The 20,130-nt window shown below is 38.9% G+C and overlaps 3 protein-coding genes, 1 long non-coding RNA gene and 1 pseudogene across 4 annotated transcripts; 1 reads left to right on the plus strand and 4 right to left on the minus strand.

Annotated features, from left to right (window-relative positions):
- The window catches only part of LOC139950986 (alkaline phosphatase-like), a 176,820-nt pseudogene that overhangs the window by 146,424 nt on the left and 10,266 nt on the right, over positions 1-20,130 (minus strand).
- On the minus strand, positions 1,947-4,316 carry LOC139950442 (uncharacterized). The gene is made up of 3 exons (XM_071949123.1): positions 3,148-4,316; positions 2,702-2,779; positions 1,947-2,278 (listed from the first exon to the last, which is right to left on the minus strand). The coding sequence occupies exons 1-3, from the start codon at positions 4,109-4,111 to the stop codon at positions 2,031-2,033; spliced, it is 1,290 nt and encodes a 429-aa protein (XP_071805224.1). The 5' UTR covers positions 4,112-4,316; the 3' UTR covers positions 1,947-2,030.
- On the minus strand, positions 4,225-7,197 carry LOC139950906 (uncharacterized). Its single transcript, XM_071949748.1, has 5 exons — positions 6,972-7,197; positions 6,235-6,316; positions 5,848-5,918; positions 4,713-5,183; positions 4,225-4,323 (listed from the first exon to the last, which is right to left on the minus strand). The coding sequence occupies exons 1-5, from the start codon at positions 6,999-7,001 to the stop codon at positions 4,225-4,227; spliced, it is 753 nt and encodes a 250-aa protein (XP_071805849.1). The 5' UTR covers positions 7,002-7,197.
- Positions 10,435-13,381, plus strand: LOC139950435 (tripartite motif-containing protein 2-like). Its single transcript, XM_071949117.1, has one exon. It carries the CDS (start codon positions 10,690-10,692, stop codon positions 12,010-12,012), a length of 1,323 nt encoding a protein of 440 aa, XP_071805218.1. The 5' UTR covers positions 10,435-10,689; the 3' UTR covers positions 12,013-13,381.
- LOC139950443 (uncharacterized) lies at positions 14,533-17,792 on the minus strand. The gene is made up of 4 exons (XR_011787652.1): positions 17,570-17,792; positions 17,009-17,045; positions 16,487-16,629; positions 14,533-15,571 (listed from the first exon to the last, which is right to left on the minus strand). It is a non-coding gene; the product is annotated as an uncharacterized lncRNA (long non-coding RNA).

A 20,130-nucleotide genomic window follows, 5' to 3' on the forward strand; every position in this document is an offset into this window, starting at 1 on the left:
TCAGTTAACCATTAAAGGTCTCCGAACATAATATGACAACACATTTAAATATCAGGTCTGGGTCAGTTAACCATTAAAGGTCTCCGAAAAATATAAAGAAGAAGAAAAACAACCTCATGGGCCCCAGGTAAAGTCTACTGGAAACATAACAACAAAAAAATAAGGTCGCTTGATTTAAAATTAAAGGTATAAAACAGTTGCCTTTTACATTGTTACATCTGTTTTTTCGTATTTCTTTAGTCGTACTTATTTGAATCCTCGTTTAGCGAAATTGATTGCCTCTTTACGAAATTGAAAATGATTAAATCAGCAAAATCTCTAGTCGAACCAGCTTTGCTAAATTGAATGATAATTGTGTGTCATGAAACAGGCTGAATGTGCTAGGAGCTTGAATGCCTCAAAACGAAATTGAATTAACATCGAAGTCTTTATATATTGCGCACTCCTCTACCAACAAATTAATGTACTCAAAGCGCTTAGAATAATTTTACCAACTTTCAGAAAGAAGGTTTACTATTGAAGTGATGAATTCCGAGAACCAATAATGTAGCACCTGAGAAGGGGTTACAAGGTGCTACGCCGCATAAAGCAGCCACAGCAAAGAACACCGGGGCGACCTCTTCTCTTTTCGATTAAGTGCACTTGGATCTTTACACGCGTTACACAACACATGGGACCAATGGCTATAGCCTTGCAAAATCCCAGTCCCCATCACTGAATTCCGCCAGCGCACCCTCATACATAACACAGTGCATACGTGTACAGCGTATGTACACATACGTACAGTACATGTACATGTACCATCTGTATACGGTACACTTACGGTACATGGGTTCTTCCTAAGTAGCGCCTTGATGGTTTTGTATCTGCCAAAATTTAGGGCGGAGCTCATTATGCTAATGTTTACTAACAACCCGTTCTCATTGGTTGTTGGTTGACCTATAAACTCTCGCTGCGATGTCAATCACAACGTTCTGCAAGCACTCGCACATTCGTGCTCGTCGACGTAATTGTAAACAAGCCGTGGCTGTAGTTGCAATGGCGGCGGGCGATGGAGAAATCCCTACTAGTAAAACAAAACTGTTAGTCGCTGGAAATCAGTGGTGTATAATTTGCAACACAACTACAGAAACTTTCAACAAAATATAACAACCGCGTTTAATGCATCAATCATGGGTTTAGAAATAGAAGGAAGAAAATTAGACCATGTGAAATGTGTTTGAGAAAGGTTAAAAAAGTATCCAGGTGTCATGGGTTTCCGGCCAGATGGCTACTTGGTAAGAATTCTTAGGTGTTGGGCATAATATGACAGTACAACACACCCCATCCCCTTGAAGCACAAACACAGACCAGATGAGAAAAGAAACCCAGCTGTTAATTTTGTCTTAATGTAGACATATATTATTCATTACGTTTCTCGCGGTAAATCAAAGTTGGGGATCGAAAATATGTGTTGTCGAAAACATACCAGACGGTAGAAGATGGCGTGTGGCTGAACAACAAACTACAAGTAAAGTTCAATTTCATAAACTAACTCTTGCCATACTACTAGTACTACACTACGACGTTACACTTATAGTACAGCAGCTTCCAATTCAGGGACAAATCTACCAGCTACGTTGTAATTATGATCCGGTCCTCGTGTTATAATGAAACGCAAGACAACGGAAGTTGTTCGAAGTTGTTCAACACCATTACCGACCGGGCGAGTCTTGTCCGGCTCACCCGTCCGGCAGCGCATTCAGACCACTTACAATCACAGCTAATAATTATACACCACGCTCCCGACACTGCTATAAAAAGTCGAATGGTACCTATCGATGTGAGGACATAACACATGAATCCTTGTTCTTGCGGTTCACTAATGTCAATGTGTATACTGGCCTTCTAGGAAATGTTGTTAGGGGTGGTACATGTATTTTCTTGTTCTTGGGGGGGGGGGGGGGCAGGCCAAAGGTCTAGACTAATAATTTGGCTGTGCCTACAGAGTCACTCTAGGTTATGACTGTACTTTGGTGGTGCATGAGACCTTAAATTTGTTGAAGTGTCATCGTGTTTCTACAAAAGTCCTTAATGTTTCTCCAAGTTCTGGTCTGCAATGCCACAGGACAGGACGATTCAATGTCACGTTTCCCTGGAATCTTCTTCAGCAACAAGAATCTCTGCAAGCCCTCGGTGACGTCTTTCTTTTCCTGGGCAGTCCAGGGGCGTCGCTTGAATTGTCGACGCTTGACTTGTCGATCTTTTGGAGCTGGATCCGTTTGGGTTGGTGGCCTTCCTACAACACACAGGAAAGAAGAGGTAAATTAGTCAACAAAATCAAATGGGGCGTATACATAACCTAAATATGTTCATGTTACCGATGTGACATTTACTCCTCGAGTAAATCAATACGCAACTGAGCACAAAAGAATGCGATAAAGGTACCTGCAGAAAATGCCTGACAAGAAGCAGCCATCTTGTTTCATGCTACCGTACAAAATGAGGTGCCGAGATGGGCTAATCACTCGGCTGTGCCTACAGAGTGACTTTAGGTTATGACTGTACTTTGGTGGTGCATGACACCTTAAATTTGTTGAAAGCAAACGGAGTCTGGCATCTTATCGCATTTGGGTCTAGGGGGTCGGTCAACAGGGAATAGGACCAGCATATGCAAGAGACCTACAAGAGATATAGGCAGTCACAAATATTACAAACTTACTGTCATCAGCACTGTCCTCCAAAGCTGGGTCACACGAGTCACCTGAATCACTGCTGTCGTCATCGCTGCTGAAGCCTTCTGCAATAAAAAGAAATAAAACTTCTACAGTTAGCTTTGATTGCTTTCTGGCACACAAATAAAAATGTGGGCCAATCCGTTGGGTTGGGTGTGTGGGGTTTGGGGTGTACAGTGAATGATGTTCAAAATGGGGGGGGGGGGGCAGTTAGGTGATGACGGCCACAGGCCGAGTTATCATGCCCCCAAAACAAAGAGCAATTGTAACATTTAGGTATGCTTGCTTTTTGGCGCACACACCTAAACATGTTGGCCAATCCATTGGGGGGGGGGGGGGGTGGGGGAGGTTGTACAGTGAATGAATGTTATGGGGGGGAGTTACCACAGTTTGAATTAATTTGGAAAGACAAGTTAAAAACGGGTTTGTTTACCTCCAGTAACATGCAACTCCTCCAAAGATTTGCCATGTTGCGAAACCAAGTTGCCTCTCTCCAAGCTGAGGAAAAGTCTAGACAGTTTGGTAACCCTCTGGACAGTGTCTGGCAACCGGTAGTACTCACGATGGACCCGCAAATCATGACCCATGAAGTCTGCAAGTGTTTCAAGCTGATGTTCATTCAAGGCCAGAATTTGTGAAACAGTCGCTACATGTTTACGAAGCTTTGTAGACCGCATGCTATCAGCATTCTCAAGGCCCGCCTGATTTGCATATGCTCGTAGACAGTCGCTTCCTCGTATATGACCTGAGCCTCCGTAACAACTTCGTGCGAATAAGAATATATTGTCTTGTGCCACTCCAGCTGCATTTCTATTTGCGACCAGAGCCTTCAACCACGCCATCACATCAGTACCAAGAAGCACAGGAACAGTTCTGCCCCTCTTACCAACTATTTCAATGACTTTGAACATTTTACAGAGGTGCCGTTCAAGATCAGTCATCACGCAATCACCATTCACAATGGCTGCACTACTTTGCTTCTGAAAATCTTCAAGTTTCATTTTGGATACTTCCCCCTGTCGTCTGCGGTTGAAGATAATGAGATGGCACAGTGTGACTTCATTCAATTTCTTCCAAGCTGGTGTAATTTCATGGCCCTTAGCAGAGTGTAGGAGCTGCACTTCCCGGTTGCCAGTTTCATGAAGGAACGATGAGATTTTCACCACATCTGCATTTGTGGGGAGATCAGCAGGTTTGTTGCGCTTTCCTTGGTACAGTGTTCTGTGGGCGTGCGTTGACACAAGTTCTGGCCACTTTATTTCACATAACTGCCTAAACTGTTCGGCCTGTTCCGCTTTTTGCCTAAGATTAAACTCTAAAGCACTTGCTTGAAGTATGAGTGCACATCTCTTGATGGAATGTCCAATCTTGAGTGCTAGAGATGGAACGTGATACATCTGTTTTCCTTCACTGAAGCCGGCGACATCATGAACAGCCTTGACGATATCATTCAGATGGCGGGGATGCACGAATACTTCCAGTGATGCATTTGGTTGGTGGGTGTTTTGTCTCAGTTGTATAACAAGACGACCAAGTTCTCGTAGTTTGTTCCGAATGTAGCCATGTTGGGTAACATCGTGGCCAAGTCTAAGGTATTCACGTTTGGCAACTTCCATAATCAAAGAATCATTCTTGATAATCAGACCAACATTGTCTCTCCTAATAGAACTAAGAACCTTGTTCTGGAAAGATACACCAGCAGGGGGTGGTTTTAACAAATCACTTGTTAGCTACTCGCCCCCTAACACGACCTCTCCTACTGCTACCATCAGTCTGTGCAGGGAGCGCAGGCTTAAGTGGGCACTGATGACGCCAAAGATCAAGACGCACGTAATAGCCATAACAATGTATGCATGGTCCATATGCGTGTGGAGATGCCTCATGATTTGGTCTGTATACTATAATAAGGACACCCTTTCCCTCTCTAAGGACTTGGCAATTGTGTCTGTGATTACCAATATTGCGGATGTATAACAGAAGTTTCTTGCGGGCACTAACGTCGGTCTCCGATGCTATCTCTACAACTTCCCTCTCCTCTTTGTGACGCGACTGAAGATGACAGGGTAACTTGGCCTGAGGCTCATCACAGTACAAGCAATAGTGTTTTTTGTCCCATTTCCTTTGTCTACCGACATTATCGGTCTGCATGACTGTTACGGCACACTTCTCACTCGAATCATTTGTTTCACATCCTACAGCTTCATTGCTTTGGTGAAGCTCGGCAGTTTCTAACATAGCTTGTGGGTCATCGTCATCGCAGGCACTGGTGTGGGGGTTGACACAACTTGAAGGATCAGACTGAAAAATAGCTTGTGGGTCATCGTCATCCCAGGAACTGGTGTTGGGGTTGACAGACCTTGAAGGATCAGACTGAAAAATAGCTTGTGGGTCATCGTCATCCCTGCAATTGGTGTTGGGGTTGACACACCTTGAAGTATCAGACTGAAAACCTGATGTTTGATGGGCCAGCTAGCAAGGAAAAGATAAATGACATAATTAACACCACTGAGATATGATTAGGATTGTGACACGAATAAAATATATACGGTTGAGTGGATCAGCGTGCCCTTAAATTGATAGGCAAATAATACATAAGCACTAAGCTAGTCAGAACTTAAAGGAACACGTTGCCTTGGATCGGTCGAGTTGGTCTATGAACAGCGTTTGAAACCGTTTCTTATGAAATGCATATGGTTAGAAAGATGTTTTACAAGTAGAATATAATGATCCACACAAGTATCACTCCAAATTGCACGGTTTTCATATTACGTCGCGAACGAACACGGTCGGCCATTTATGGGAGTCCAAGTTTTGACTCCCATAAATGGCCGACCGTGTTTGTCGACGAGGTAAAACGAATACCACGCAATTTTGAGCCATATTTGTGTTGATCATTGTACTCAATGTGGCACGGATTGGTTATTATCCAGCTTTTACTATAAAGCGAGCCGCTTGCCGTAAACAGCAAGTGTTTTTGCACTCTGTTACATTTAGAGAGGACATTTGTTTGCCTCAACACGTCAACCTTGGAAAAACGTCTCAATTGTACAGAACATAAAATATTATGAAGACACATAGCATGTTATTAAATTAATATCGATGGAATTCATACATGATATCATCATTTACTCACCTGGTGCTCAAATAAGGAGCGTGTGATGCCATCATCAGTGTAACGCACACAGTACTTGATTAGTGACTTCCCTGAAAAATGAAAGGCAAACGGTTGATTAATTTTCATTTCATTTGGGGGGTGGGGGGTGGGGGAAACATACAACTTTGTGCCATCTTTAAAACGTGCTCTCGCCGTGTCATGACATGTGTTTATAACAAATCCGTAATTCTCGTTAACGAGAATTTATATAGTTTTACCGTTGTCTCAAAAAATTAAGCATTTCATGGACTCATATTTCAAGAGAAGTCTTTCACCATTACCTTCTGTAAACCCTGTAAATTATTTGTAAATCTGTGAACTGTTCCTTTTTTTTATGTACCGAAAGGGTGCAATGGCTTTAAATACCTTTGGTTATGGAGGTGATTACAGCTGGATACCATGACGAGTTTGGAGGCCACAGTGCCATGACGCTGTCCCCTTCTTCATACTAGAAAGAAGACATAAAAATGATGTCACATATACGTTATTCATCGAACAAAAGTCGATCGGTTTAGTGGAACATGTCATAAGGGTCGCACTAAATACCGACAACTCACGACCCCTCACGACAACAATGTTTCAGTGCACTTTCACAGAACATTTTAACATAAGTCAAACATTCAATATATGCACAAGAGTCATATGCACCCAAATCACTTTAAAACTGTGGAAACAATTGTATTTGTAACTGTAGAAAAGGTGTTTGTGACCCCGAATTTAGTAACGAACGGCAATATCCGCCATGTTGTCTTTCAACGCACTTGGACGATTCTATGATACCGCAGGGGTGATACAATATGCAACATGAGTATTTACTCATGTGAAAAATGTCTTTCTTTTTTTTCATGGAGTTTAAAACTATATTATGTTTTAGTTTCCCCTTTTAACTCCGAATTCCAGAGTGGCGGCTTAGTTACTAACAAGAAAGAAAACAATCATAAACATAAATTGGTCATGTCCTCAATCATTTAACTATGTGTTTGTTGACAAGTGTAAGGAATTGTTAACTGGTCAAACGACTGTATATAGTATAGTGATGTAGTCAGTACAGTAAGGATTTATTTAGGCCTACATGGAAATTTATTTACACTCAGATCACTCACCATTTCTTGTCTTCTCTCGAGAGCTGCCATGGGTCGAATGGTTGACTCTAGGGTCCTGGTGGATGCAATGCACTCAATGTTTATGATGCGTCCCCATGACAGCTGCAACCGGCCACGCTACCCGACTCAAATCGAATAAGCTAACCGTCATGCATAAATGAGTTCAGATTTAGAAATGGCCGCCTCTACTACCTACAAGAAGGAAACTTCATATCAACAGAGGGCGATGTAACCATCCAAGAGTGCTAACCCACCGCTCCGGCAACAGAATTGTGTTAACTCACACATACTCCTCTCGTAAATGACGTAAACCGAGGATTAGTCCCAAAAGCTTAGATATTGTTGGCATGTGGCCTAAATAAGGATTGAGGAACGAGGAGACTTCTGAGCTGTTACAACTGTTTAATCAGCCATGTTGAATAACACCGCCCTCTGTTGGCGGGTGGATATGTGACAGATATCTCAGTGGCGTCCAAACTGGCTGTAATGCTGCATTTATCACAATTTTTCAAAGCGAGGACGTCCTCGCTGTGCTAAAAGTCCTCGATTTGCGAGTGTGTATTCACACCGAAGAGCTCGGTTTGCAGCGATGACAAGTACACACAAATCGGCTATTATTTTGTAAAGAGATACACCGCACACGTGGACATTTGTGCCGACTACCTGTTTGGTGAACCAGTTGTGTTTCTTAAATTAGTATTGCCCTTGCGGCATAGCTGCACAAATCTTGAGAACCCGTACTTTATCTCGACAAGTGTCATAGTTAGGTTTGAAGTGCGGCTAGTCGAGTAGTAAATTTCACTAGTCACACCCATTCGCAACATAATTAAAAATTTGTCCCGACTACCTGTTTGGTGAACCAGTTGTGTTGCTTACTACTATTCGCAACATAATTTATATCGCCCTTGCGGCATAGCGGCACAAATCTTGAGAATCCATACTTAATCACGACAAGTGTCGTAGTTAGGTTTGAAGTGCGACTAGTCGAGTAGTAAATTTCACTAGTCACACCCATTCGCAACATAAGTAATATTGCCCTCGCGGCACATAGCGGTACAAATCTTGAGAATCCGTATTTTATCTCGACAAGTGTCGTAGTCAGGTTTGAGGTGCAACTAGTCGAGTAGTAAAATTCACTAGTCACCCATTCGCAACATAATTAATATTGCCTTTGCGGCACATAGCGGCACAAATCTTGAGAATCTGTATTTTATCTCGACAAGTGTCGTAGTGTCACACGACAAGTGTGACAAGTGTCGTTTGAGGTGCGACTAGTCGAGTCATGATGCGAACTTGCTTAATGAAAAAGATTCAGTGCTCTGCAGAAGAATTGAATTTTGCGCTTACGTCAAGCGAAATAGACTGCTTATAGCAGGGATTTCTTTTGTTTGTGTGCTTTCCAAGCTTGCATATTTCACAGCTTAGCAGGGATATTTTTGCTTGTGCGCGGGGAAGCTTTTCATATGTAATCTTTGCTTTGAACTAATTGCACAGATTATTTCAGCGCCTGAACAGTAAGAATGGTGGTTGTTATTAATGGGCAGAGTTTGGTTGAAGCAGACAGAGCCATAAAACTGGGCCGTGTTCTATAGGGGAAATTGTAGCTTGACATTTTATGACAGTTTTGTGCTTTGCGACGTACACATACAAATACAGAGTCAGATACAGACATTACCGTGCACAAATCGTGCAATTGAAACGTCTCATAAGAGCGCCCCCTATCGGCAGGAGTAGGAAAATAAAGGAGTATCCTACAATATGTGTTTTTAAACACGTAAAATAATATCAAATGGAAGCTTTAGGATGTTTAGCTTAATTCCTATCATAAAACATATTAAAATTCTTTATTAATTAACCACCAGTGACCCTCATTTGCATATTAATTAGGAAATCTTTGCAGCATCATATCTCAAGAACTTCACGGCCGACATTTCAACTGTTTGTTCTTAAACACTGCTTGGGGGTTGGAGATTAATTTGAAAAAAATGTGACCTCAAGTTGACCTCTACTTCCGCTTCAACCGGAAGTGTCACCATATCTCAAGAACTATACAGCAGATTTTCAAAATATTTTCAGTTATAAACTTCTTCGGCATAAAATATTAACTTTAAAAAACCGTGACCTCAAGTTGACCCCTACTTCCATGTCAACCGGAAGTGGGACCATATCTCAAGAACTATATACAACAGATTATCAATTTTTGTTCAGTTATAGACTCCTTGGGCATTCACGATTAGTTTGAAACAACTTTGACCCCATGTTGACCTTTACTTCCGGGTCAACCGGAAGTGAGCCCATATCTAAAAAAGTAAAAAGCTAATGTTCAAACTTCAGTTATAGACTCTAAGGCAATAGATATTAGCTTTGGAAAACTGTGACCCCAAGTTGACCTCTACTTCTGGGTCAACCGGAAGTGGGACTATATATCAAAATCTAAACAACCGATTTTATAGTCTCCTTGGCATTGCAGATTAATCTTTGGTAGCTGTGGGCCCATGTTGACCTTTACTTACGTGTCAACCGGGAAGTAAGACTTTATAACAAGAGCTACACAACTTTTTTGAAACCTTTTTTCAGTTATATATTCCTTGGGCAATGAAGCACATAATCCAAGCAAAACAACACGGAACAGCTTCGTGTTTGTTCACAAACACTTAATGTCTAGTTTACGTTTGATTCTTGTCACTTTTTGGTAATCTGACGTCATGACTCAAAATCAACCATAATATGACGTCAGAAAGACGTTGTGTGCCTGCTGGGATTGTTGTTATCTTTCTTGTCCTTTTCCCTAAATATTAGCGAGTATGTAGTACTCTAGTCTTAGTTTGCATAGGCCTAACCCCTCGAATTTTAAATTATAGGAGCGACTCTTGTTTTGTCTTTAAGTTTATATGGTTTATTGTCAGTTTCTCAATGAACTGAAAGAATTAAAAAAACATGTACCTGAATCCCAATACAGTTTCTCGTCCGAGTTTTTGTTTAGAAATGTGTCATTGTCATAATATTAATAGGGCATTTGATTGACAAAAATGTACAGTATCATTAATTTGCTTTGTTTGCATTTCAATCAGAAACTTTTTCATACTTATCAATGGGCGTGGTCCATTTGACTGGGAAACTTCAGCAAAAATACGATAGCAATATATCAATTAATAATCTCCTTATTATTATTTCTATTCTCAATTTACAAAAATTAGCAAATTAGACGACGCTCTCCTGACCTCTTTGTTAAGTTCCCCAGCAGAAGCTTTAGGAGGAAAATCTACCACAAGTACAACTTTAACTGATAGACTCAAACTCGACCAAGTGCACATTAATTTACCCGTTTGAAGGAATTGCGCCGCCATTGTTCGGCCGCGTGTTTATGCACGCAGCATAGCGCAATGTCCTATCCAGTCAGTATAATAGAGAACAATGGCTGGTACTCAGTTATTTTTGCATTGGCTTAACACAGCGACGTGAAGAGTACCAGTTATATAGTGAGTAGAGTAGAGTAGAATCCTACTCGTACATGTACCATAGGAAATCTGTTCACATATCTTGCACCAATTGGTGGTCTGTGGCAATACACTGCGCAAATTAAATTCGATAGCGCAAACTTGAACTTGTAAGAAATCAACATTGCGCGCCAATTTTATAAGCGCGTTTTTAACAAAATTCAAACACTGTAATACTATCTTACAATATTCGTGCAATTGCAAGTTGTACAACATCGAACATGTCGTCCGTAGAATTTGCTCTTTCTTCCCACTTTGCCAGTCAACTGGAATGTGTAATTTGTATGGGAAAGTTGGTTGTGCCTAAACTTCTCACATGTGGGCATACATTTTGTCTGGGATGTCTGGACGAAATCCTGGACGACAACGAACCTAGAATCGTCTGTCCCTTGTGTCGTGATGTGACCATTGTTCCATCAGAAGGAGTAGATGGGCTGACTACGAATTTTGCTCTGCAGAGCCTTCTGGAGTCACTCAACCTGAATGCCGATGAAGTGGATGAACCAGAAGACGAGGAGAATGAGAGCACTCCGAAATCGGGCGAAGTAGAGGATGGTGAGTTGACAATGTGTGAGTTGCACAAGGAAAAAATGAAGTTTTACTGCTCCACTTGTGAGCTTCTGATATGCCGTGACTGCACTGTGGTCGACCACCCAAGACCAGACCACAAGTGTACCAATCTTGATGAGGCATACACTTGGAGGCAGCAGATCAATCAGAAGGAGTTACAGCTCGCCAAGGGGCTGATCAAGCTCACCAAGAAGTCGAGAGGGGTCCTTCTTGCCACAGTGGAGAATCTAAATCAACGCTGCGACCAGGTGATTAACGAGATAGAGGTGTGTCGCCAGGAGGGAATGAAGATGCTCAACAACAAAGATGCCCTTATCAAGGAGTATCAGTGCAGTCTTGAAGAGCACACTCAAGACCTACTTGACCTGACCCAACATGCTAAAGGTACCACCAAGATCGACGTTCTGGATCAATCCAAAAGTCTCGTGGAAACATTGTCATCTTATAGAGACAAACGACATGTGATGCTCGACACCCCGAGCAAGGTGCAGTACCCTATGTTTGTCGGGGCTGAGGAGGAAGTTCAAGGCTGGCCAAGACCGAGTGGTCCCAGAAAAGGTAATGCTAAGCCAAAAAATAAGAAAAAATGTAGTCAAGAAAAAACAAGTGAAGCAGAAACTGACAGTACAAAAGGCCCAAATCTCGCTTCGGGAGGTGGTATGAAAGGCGGGAACGTACCCCAAGCCACATACCCCCCTCTACCGCTGATGTATATGCAACAAACATCGGTGCCTGGTGGAGTATCTGGTGAGCCACATAGAGGAGGAGGAGGAGGAGGAGGAGGAAGAGGAGGAAAGAGTCACAGAGGAGGTCAAGGTCACAGAGGTGGGAATCAAGGTCAGGGAGGTCAAGGACAAAAGAGAGGAGGTAGAGGTGGTCGTGGGGGTCAAGGTGGTGAAAATCAAAGAGGGCGGGGAGGTCAAGCTGGGAATAAAGGTCGTGGCATTGGACACCAAAAGAATAAAATATTTTGAAAGTGAAAATGCCAAATGTACATAATGCATCGCAGATAGTTTATTGATTAAAGTCACCTGGAAGTGGTATTTTTTCAAAATAAAGCTTTTGTCACTAATATGTGTTTTGATGAGTTTTGAAACAGTTAACTAAGGTTTAAAAAAATCAGTTCTTATGTTATTTACAAATTTAAGAGTAGACGCCGACCCGAGAGGGTGCTGTTCGTGACGTCAATCGAGGCAGACTTTGCCTGTAATGCGTAGAGTAAACACAATTGCAAAGTACATGTACGGACCAAGTCGTGAGTTTGTACGTTTCAATGCCGACCAGGTGTATTGCTGCTTAATGCAGAAAAACACTTTTTTAAATGTACCAACTCGCGACTTGGACGTACATGTATTTTGCACGTGTGTTTAATATACGCATTGCAGGCAAAGTCTGCCTCGATTGAGGTCACAAAAGGGGTAGGCGGAGTCAGCCCCCCGAACAACTTTATATATTTTTTAAACATATAAATTGTGAGAAACAATTACTAAAAAAATTGTTTATTGTTTGTAAGCATATACTCTTGTGTTTGAAAGGAAAAAAAATAAAAATTTCCAGGTGAGTTAAAAAAAAAATTTAATGTCGAGAATTAACGTTTAAGAAATTAGTTTTGTTGCGCATTTAATTTAAATTGCCAATTCAAATTAGTTTCGGAATTAAGGTGCTCAAAAGTGGCGTGAATATTTTTATGTTTTGTTAAAAGTTTTAATTTACAGCATGTACATTGTGTTTGCGAAGAATGCACATGTCATGAACATATCTTTTAAATATCTTCTTAGAAATAATTAACATTATTCATTATTGGACGTTTCATGCCAAGCTGTCAATCACCCTAGACTCAAGCTTCAGATTGTCTGGGGTATTTATAAATTGATATTTGTTTCTTTGGTTAATATTATTAAACAAGCAAAGTTGTCTTTGATTTTAAAAACATTTTTGGCACATATTTGCTGAAATTGTTTGATGCAGCTTTATTTTTTTCAGTATAAATAAGAATTTTAAGTTTGATATATAGTATAACTCTTTCCTTGCTATCTCTGTCCAACATGTAAAATAAGTTTAAGTTTGAAAAATAGTATAATAGATATTAAATTTGCATCGGTGATAAAGAATATTAATTTTGTGTTTTTACCCATATACACTGATGTGGGTTACCCGAGTTCTGTGAAAAAATCACAGGCATATGACAAAAGCAGTGTCATGGCAACTAGTTGGTATGACACTGCTTTAGAATTGCAATGGTCGTTGGTTCGAATCCCACCTGAGTAATATTTTTTTCACAGAACTCGGGTAAATACTGGGTATGCAGTGCTAAAACACACATCGGGGTATATGGGTTCCCCACCCCCCAAAAAAAAAAAAAAAATAAATAAATACTCCCCCCCCCAAAAAAAAAAAAAGTATATATATATATAAAAACAACAATATATATGTACAAATAATATTAATTGTAATAATAATAATAATAATATTAATAATAATAATACTCCCCAGGGAGCTGAGAAACATTAAAAAGGGACTGTTATTGGTCCTATGACCAGGGCACTCAGTAAGCGCATTGATACGGTTATTGTAAAATGCGCTATATAAGAATTTGTTATTATTATTATTATTATAAAAGAGTAAAAATAAAATAAAATAAAATAACAAGATAAACTATTATATTCGTCCCATAAGTTTGAGTTACGAGTGTTACTGTATATACCAGCCAAATCAGTAAAATATTGCGTTAGTTAATGCATGTATTAAAGAAGCCTTCAAAAAAGTGTTATTGTATTAAAGAAGCCTTCAAAAAAAGTGTTATTAAATGAGTGTTGCAAGAAGAGTTCTTTTTAAAGCAAAATATATCGTCGCTCTTTACGAACCAACAAAACAGCCACTTCAGATGAAATATGGGTTACGAGAAAATCGGGTTTTACGAAATGGGAGTATTGAAACGCTAAATTTTAGAGGTTTATACTCACAATTTCTTGCAAAAATTTCCAGGATGGTTGCAAAGGGTTTACTTTTAACAGAACACGTGAATATTTTATCGGTACTTTAGTTTGAATTGAGATAATTAAAAGTAATTAACTCTTTCGGTTCGTAAAAGCATTTTTTACTGTGCACGCAATCTATTAGATTGAATTGTCAACCTTTCACAGATTGCCGTTGGGGTACAATCTGTCCGGATTGAAAATCAATCTTTATTTAGAGTGAAAATTTTCAATCTAAAACGATTGGAATTTCAAACTATTAGATTGAATATTTCAATAAATTTTCAATCGAATTTGGATTGAAAAAAATTCAAGCTTGACTGAGATTGAACTATTTCAATCTAATAGTTTGAAATGTTCAATCATTAAAAGATTGAAAATTCTCAGTCCAAATCAGTATTGGAAGTCAACATACACAAGTTGTACAATTTAACAAAAATTCCATGTCCACAGAACAGTATTCTTAATTCAATGCATTGTTGCTTTAACTCAATTCAATTCGATTCAGTACATTAAACTCAATAAATACATTCAATTCAAGTAACACAGTAAATTACAATTAAGTTTAGGCAGTCCCCAGCTATTAATTGCTTGAAATGGGTTAATGATCTTGATTAATTACTTAAGCCCAATTTCATAAAGCTGCTTAGACAACGAATTGCTTAACAGTTTTCTGCGTAGCAAAATTGTACAGGGTACCAGTAAGAAATGGTACATGTGAGATGGTTTCTTTGCTGGAAACCACGATTTTGCTGTGCTAAGCTACTTTTCACTGACTTCACTTAATTCAATTTCAGTAAAAAAAACTCCCCCCAGTTTTGAACTGTTCTAAGTCCAATACTTTTATATTACCAAATAAATATTTCTCATGTTAAGCTCCAAAAAGATCATTTCGACAAACCCTTTTTGAGGAATAGTTTAAACAGGGAGCAGGGGATGAGCAAAACAATTAAAAGCTCCCATGTTGATGCTCGCTCTGTACACAAATTGTAGTGAGCATTTTGTTGCAATAATTTAAACAAATAATAGATTAAAACAAAATGTTCATCGTTTACCTTTTTGAACCAACCTATGCCCCAAACCATTTTACTTTTATTCTCAATCCCATTGGCCACAACACAATAGTAAAATAATATTATTAAAAAGTTCAAAATTCTAAAAATTGAAGATTATTTTTCAAAAAAAAATCATGTTTTAATTTTACACTCTCAGCAGTTCCAACAAACGTTAATGAGTCAATAATGCAGGGTTTTAACTTGTTTTATTGAGGTCTTGAGTACTTTAAGGAGGCTTATCACTACACCAAACATCATGGTAACACAGATGGAGATAACCTGGCCATATCTATGTCAATAGTTTTTTTCCTAACTGAATTAAAGACTGTCTGACAACGTTCATATGCAGACAAACTGCAAGTACCTACTGGTTTGTTAAGAATGAGGTGCCACAAGGCACTCGATCTGCTGCTACTGCTGCACGATCCATATTTGGACTGGTTCTTGTTTACTGATCTATGCAGCAAGTATACCAGGGAACCGAGTCTACACAGATAGATCCTCTGGGAAATAAAAGAAACAAAGTGTACACACTATTAAAGGTTGCACAGAATGGTGACAAAAAATTAGCAGGTTTTGTGTGAAATCAATCTTTTTTGTTACTCAAAAAAGCGTTCTTATAAGCTGTAGGCAAATTGTACAGCTTAGTTATCACACAAGCCGGAGCGGAATACGGAAAATACAGCGCTTCTGCGTGAGTTGATATGGGACGCAGAAGCGCTATATTTTCCGTATTTCCACGAGCGCGCGTGTGATAATGTATTTATCTTCAAGCAAACTTGGCGCATGACATCGAACACACAATACGCAGGTAGTGATATTAGCCGTGCAATATAGGTTTTTATCACCACTCCATTCTGCGAATCTGATTGGAGGATTAGCGCGTACTTGAAGATAAAAGAACTTAATGTACATTCAAAAGTGGTGCTTTTGCATCAAATGCTGATCATCGTATGCATTGCTTGAAGTTTGCTTGAAAATAAATTTGATATCACAAGCGCGCACATGGAATACAGAAAAAATATAGCGCTTCTGCGTCCTATCCAACTCGGCCTTCAGCCTCGTTGGATAAGGGACGCAGAAGCGCTATATTTTTCCACGAGTGCACGAGTGATAACTTAAAATGCATCAACTATACCTAAATCTAAATTTGATTAAGCCCCATTTCATACTTCCTGCGAATTCGACACGAATGTTGACGTCACAAATGCACAACAAATAATTTGCACCAGTTGAAATGTGTTCAACTCTTGCAAAAACATTTCCAGCGAAAACAGGGATGTGCCGTCAAAATTCACTCCACATTCCCAATCGCAGGTTACGACTTGTGTTGAAGTCGTAACTATTTGAGGCGCGACTAGTCAAATAGTAAAATTCACTAGTTGCCCGCAGGCTAATTACGCCGCTACGTTACTTACTGTTTCCATCCTCGAAAGATGCTCTTGCACTAGTTGATATTCATTCTTCCCAATTTCAATTAGTGCATCTCAAACATCACTCCACTTAATAGTAATAAAATTGTCTTGCTCTTCTTTAACAGGAGTCCAGGTTCTAAGTTGATCTGTAGGACAAAATGTAACGCACTTGCAACTTTAAATTAAGATGAAAAGAGAGTATAAAGATTATGTTATTTATACTTCCAGAATAGTGTAATTAAGAAACAGATGCAACCTACAACTAACACAGAAATGCATTGCATTTTAAAATAAATATGAAGGTACAAATAAGATTAACAGAAAATTCACTACAGAAACTTGATCAAAACCGAAACAACACTTTATATGAAACCTAATTTGGTGATTTAAATAACTGCTGGGTGTGGATGTAACATCCGGTGAGGGGCTTGGTCTTTCAACATCCTAGCCTGAGCCATTACTGATGACCACCCCCTCCCCATTCTATCATCTTGAAAACTATGTCAACACAAATGATTATCTTACCAACTCAGCTCTGGATAGTCTTGGAAACCTGTAATCTCTGAAAAATAAATTCAAATAATAACTTTTTAATAAGTAATAATTATGCTCAGCCTGAGTACTGTTTGAGATTCATCATGGATGAATCACATTGACTCTTTAGTCTTATATTATTATATTTAGAGGTAAGGAGATAACAAGGTGGAAGGAAGTTTTTGAACAACATGTTGAGAGTTGACAAAGTATGCCCTACATGGTAACCATGGGCGCCGCCATCTTGAACTATTGTTTACTTTTTTTCCGCTTTCGGCATCTGTCATGTTTGTACATTTTTGTTGTTTTAAAATAAATTCATTATTATTATTTTGTGACTGACCTTGAACGAAATAAAACCATGCTAAATAAAACCAAGTAAGAAAAGGACAGCACATATTAAATAATGCCTACGATTTTTGAAAGGAAAACTAGGATAGGACTTGGAGAAGCTCAACTTGACTAGCCCCATAAATCGGTCCAATCCACTCCGTATCCTTTATAGTGGATTGGACCGATTTATGGGGCTAAATTTGACATGACTTGACTTACGTGTGTTATTTGTGTACACTGCATCAACAACAAGGAACACACAGCTGTCGTAACGTACGTACTCAACACTAAACATTTTATAATACTACCACAGGGAAAGTCGTGTACTGTCGACAGCGGTGTTTATTACTGAGCTACTCTGTAGTGGTTTTTCTGCCAATAGCGTTATTTCTACCTCCATGGTTAAACTTAGAACAAAAAGTAACATTCGTAGGCCTGTACATATGGGCGGCCAAAAGGGCCAAAAGCTAAATAAAATAAAAACTAACTATATTTTTGAAAACTAACATAAAAAACGAAAATTAAAGAACAATTACAATTAATTAAAGATAAACAATAATACCAATAATAAACAAACGAAATTTATGTGTAAATCGTAAATACAGAGCACCAAAAGTTTAAAATGAACAAAATAATAATAAAATAAAAAACAGCATATTGTTAATTTAGAATATAAAGGGAAAAGATGAACAATTAGTCAAAACTTGAAATAATATGAAAAAATATTAATCCACTAGAAAAAAAATATTACACTAAATATAAAAAAAGGTAATAATAAAAACATGTTTGTCCCTTTAAAAATAAATACACGAAATGTTTGTAAATTAACAGTAAAAGAAAACTATAAAAAAAATAATCCATTAGAAAAAAATGACACTAAATTATAAAAAATCATTAATAATAAAAGAAATGTTTGTCCCTTAAAAATAATTACACGAAATGTTTTTAAATTAACAAGAAAAAAAACTATCCAAAAAAATAATCCATAAGAAAAAATTCACTAAATAAAAAAAAAAAAGTTAGTTATAAAAATTGTTTGCCCTGAAAAATAATTATACGAAATGTTTTAAATAAAAATTAAAAAAATTTCCTTAAAAAAAATTACACTTCATATATTTTTTTAATTCTTACCTAAAAACCACCAACGTAAACTAAAATTGCACAAGCTACGTTAAAAAAAAAAAAAAAAAAAAAACTAAAGACAAATTGTGTAAAGGACAAATTTTGTAAAGGACAAATTTTGTAAAGGACAAATTAATTTCAGAATCAACGAACAAAAGTTTTTACGAACTGACCATAAATGAACAAAGAGGGCGCGGATGATGGCGAGTCGCGAATTTTTCTCTGTTAGTGGTTTTTTTTATAGGCCAAGATTTTCCCATTGGCTGCAAAAAGCGAATTTTTCATCGTACATCACTTCTCGCCGGGCCAGTGTTCCCCTATTATTAAAGCTATTATTTGCTCTATGGTCTCAGATGCTGGCCATGCAATTGCAAGACGACTTAAAACTAAAAAGTTAAAAACTATTGGTGTACGTGTATAAGACCATATTGAGCATTGCCATAAGCAGCTGAAAGCTGGCCTACTCCGACTGGTGGCTTACGATCAGGGATATAACATGGAAATAAAATAAAGTCAGTGATACAATTTGCTATGAAAACCAAATGAAGAGAAATTGTGGACTTATATGGCTGGTGCCCGACTAAATTTGTTGATAATGAAGAAATTTTGTAGGCAGTATTTTGCTAACAAATGAAGGTGGGCCCTGTTAGTATTCACAGTAAAAGATTTTTTAATCTTGGGGGAAGGGAATCTTGAGGGATTCGAAAGTGTCCATAGACCTTTTTGAGATCGTTTTTTGAAACGTAAGTGATGCTGCAAATCTTTAAACGTGAGCCTATCAACTCGGATTGAACGCGTACCTTTTGATATTGTAGCGTAACTTGGAACCTAAATGTGTCTTGGAATGTAAAGCATAGCTGCGTGCTTGGAACGTAACCATATCTTTTGGAACGTAAGCATATCTTGGAACGTAAGCGTAGCTGTCTTGGAAAGTAAACGTAGCTGCATATGGAACGTAAGCGTAGCTTGACTCGGGCTATGTACACCGTTTTCATATTATAGCGTAACTTGAAGGAAAGTAAGCGTATCTTGAAACCTAAGCGTATCTGAGTAGCTGCGTAGCTTGGAACAACCATTGTTGTAAGGTTGGAGACTTTTTGTTAAGTTGAAACACATGAGCAACTGTAGATCTGGGGCCAATTTCATAGAGCTGCTTAAGCAAAAAATTTGCTTAAGCACGAAAATAGCTCGCTTATTTTACACAGGTTACTGACAAAAATTTCATGCCATATACATTACTTTTGACTGGTATTTAGCTGTTGTTTGCTTAGCATAACAATTCAGTTGAGTCTTGGCCGTTAGTCTGATTTTACTGAGCAAGGAACTTTTGGCTTAAGCAAAATTTTTTGCTTAAGCAGCTCTATGAAATTGGGCCCTGGGCCCAATTTCATGGCTCTGCTTACCGCCGAATTCTGCACTTACGATCTCGATTCCCCGCTTACTTGCAAGCTCCGAATTTCTGCGCTTATAGCCTTGTAAGCATAGAATGCCTAGTAACGTGGAGTACGCATGCGTAGAAGCCAAAATTCGCTGCTAACCCGTGAAATAGGCTTGCCGTAAGCACAGAATTCCCTGCTTCCGCAAGCGCCGATTCTGTGCTTACAGTAAGCAGAGCCATGAAATTGGGTCCTGGTTGTGTGACATACAATGGGCTTACT

The sequence above is a fragment of the Asterias amurensis genome, chromosome 18, assembly GCF_032118995.1.
Source record: "Asterias amurensis chromosome 18, ASM3211899v1".
Taxonomy (NCBI): domain Eukaryota; kingdom Metazoa; phylum Echinodermata; class Asteroidea; order Forcipulatida; family Asteriidae; genus Asterias; species Asterias amurensis.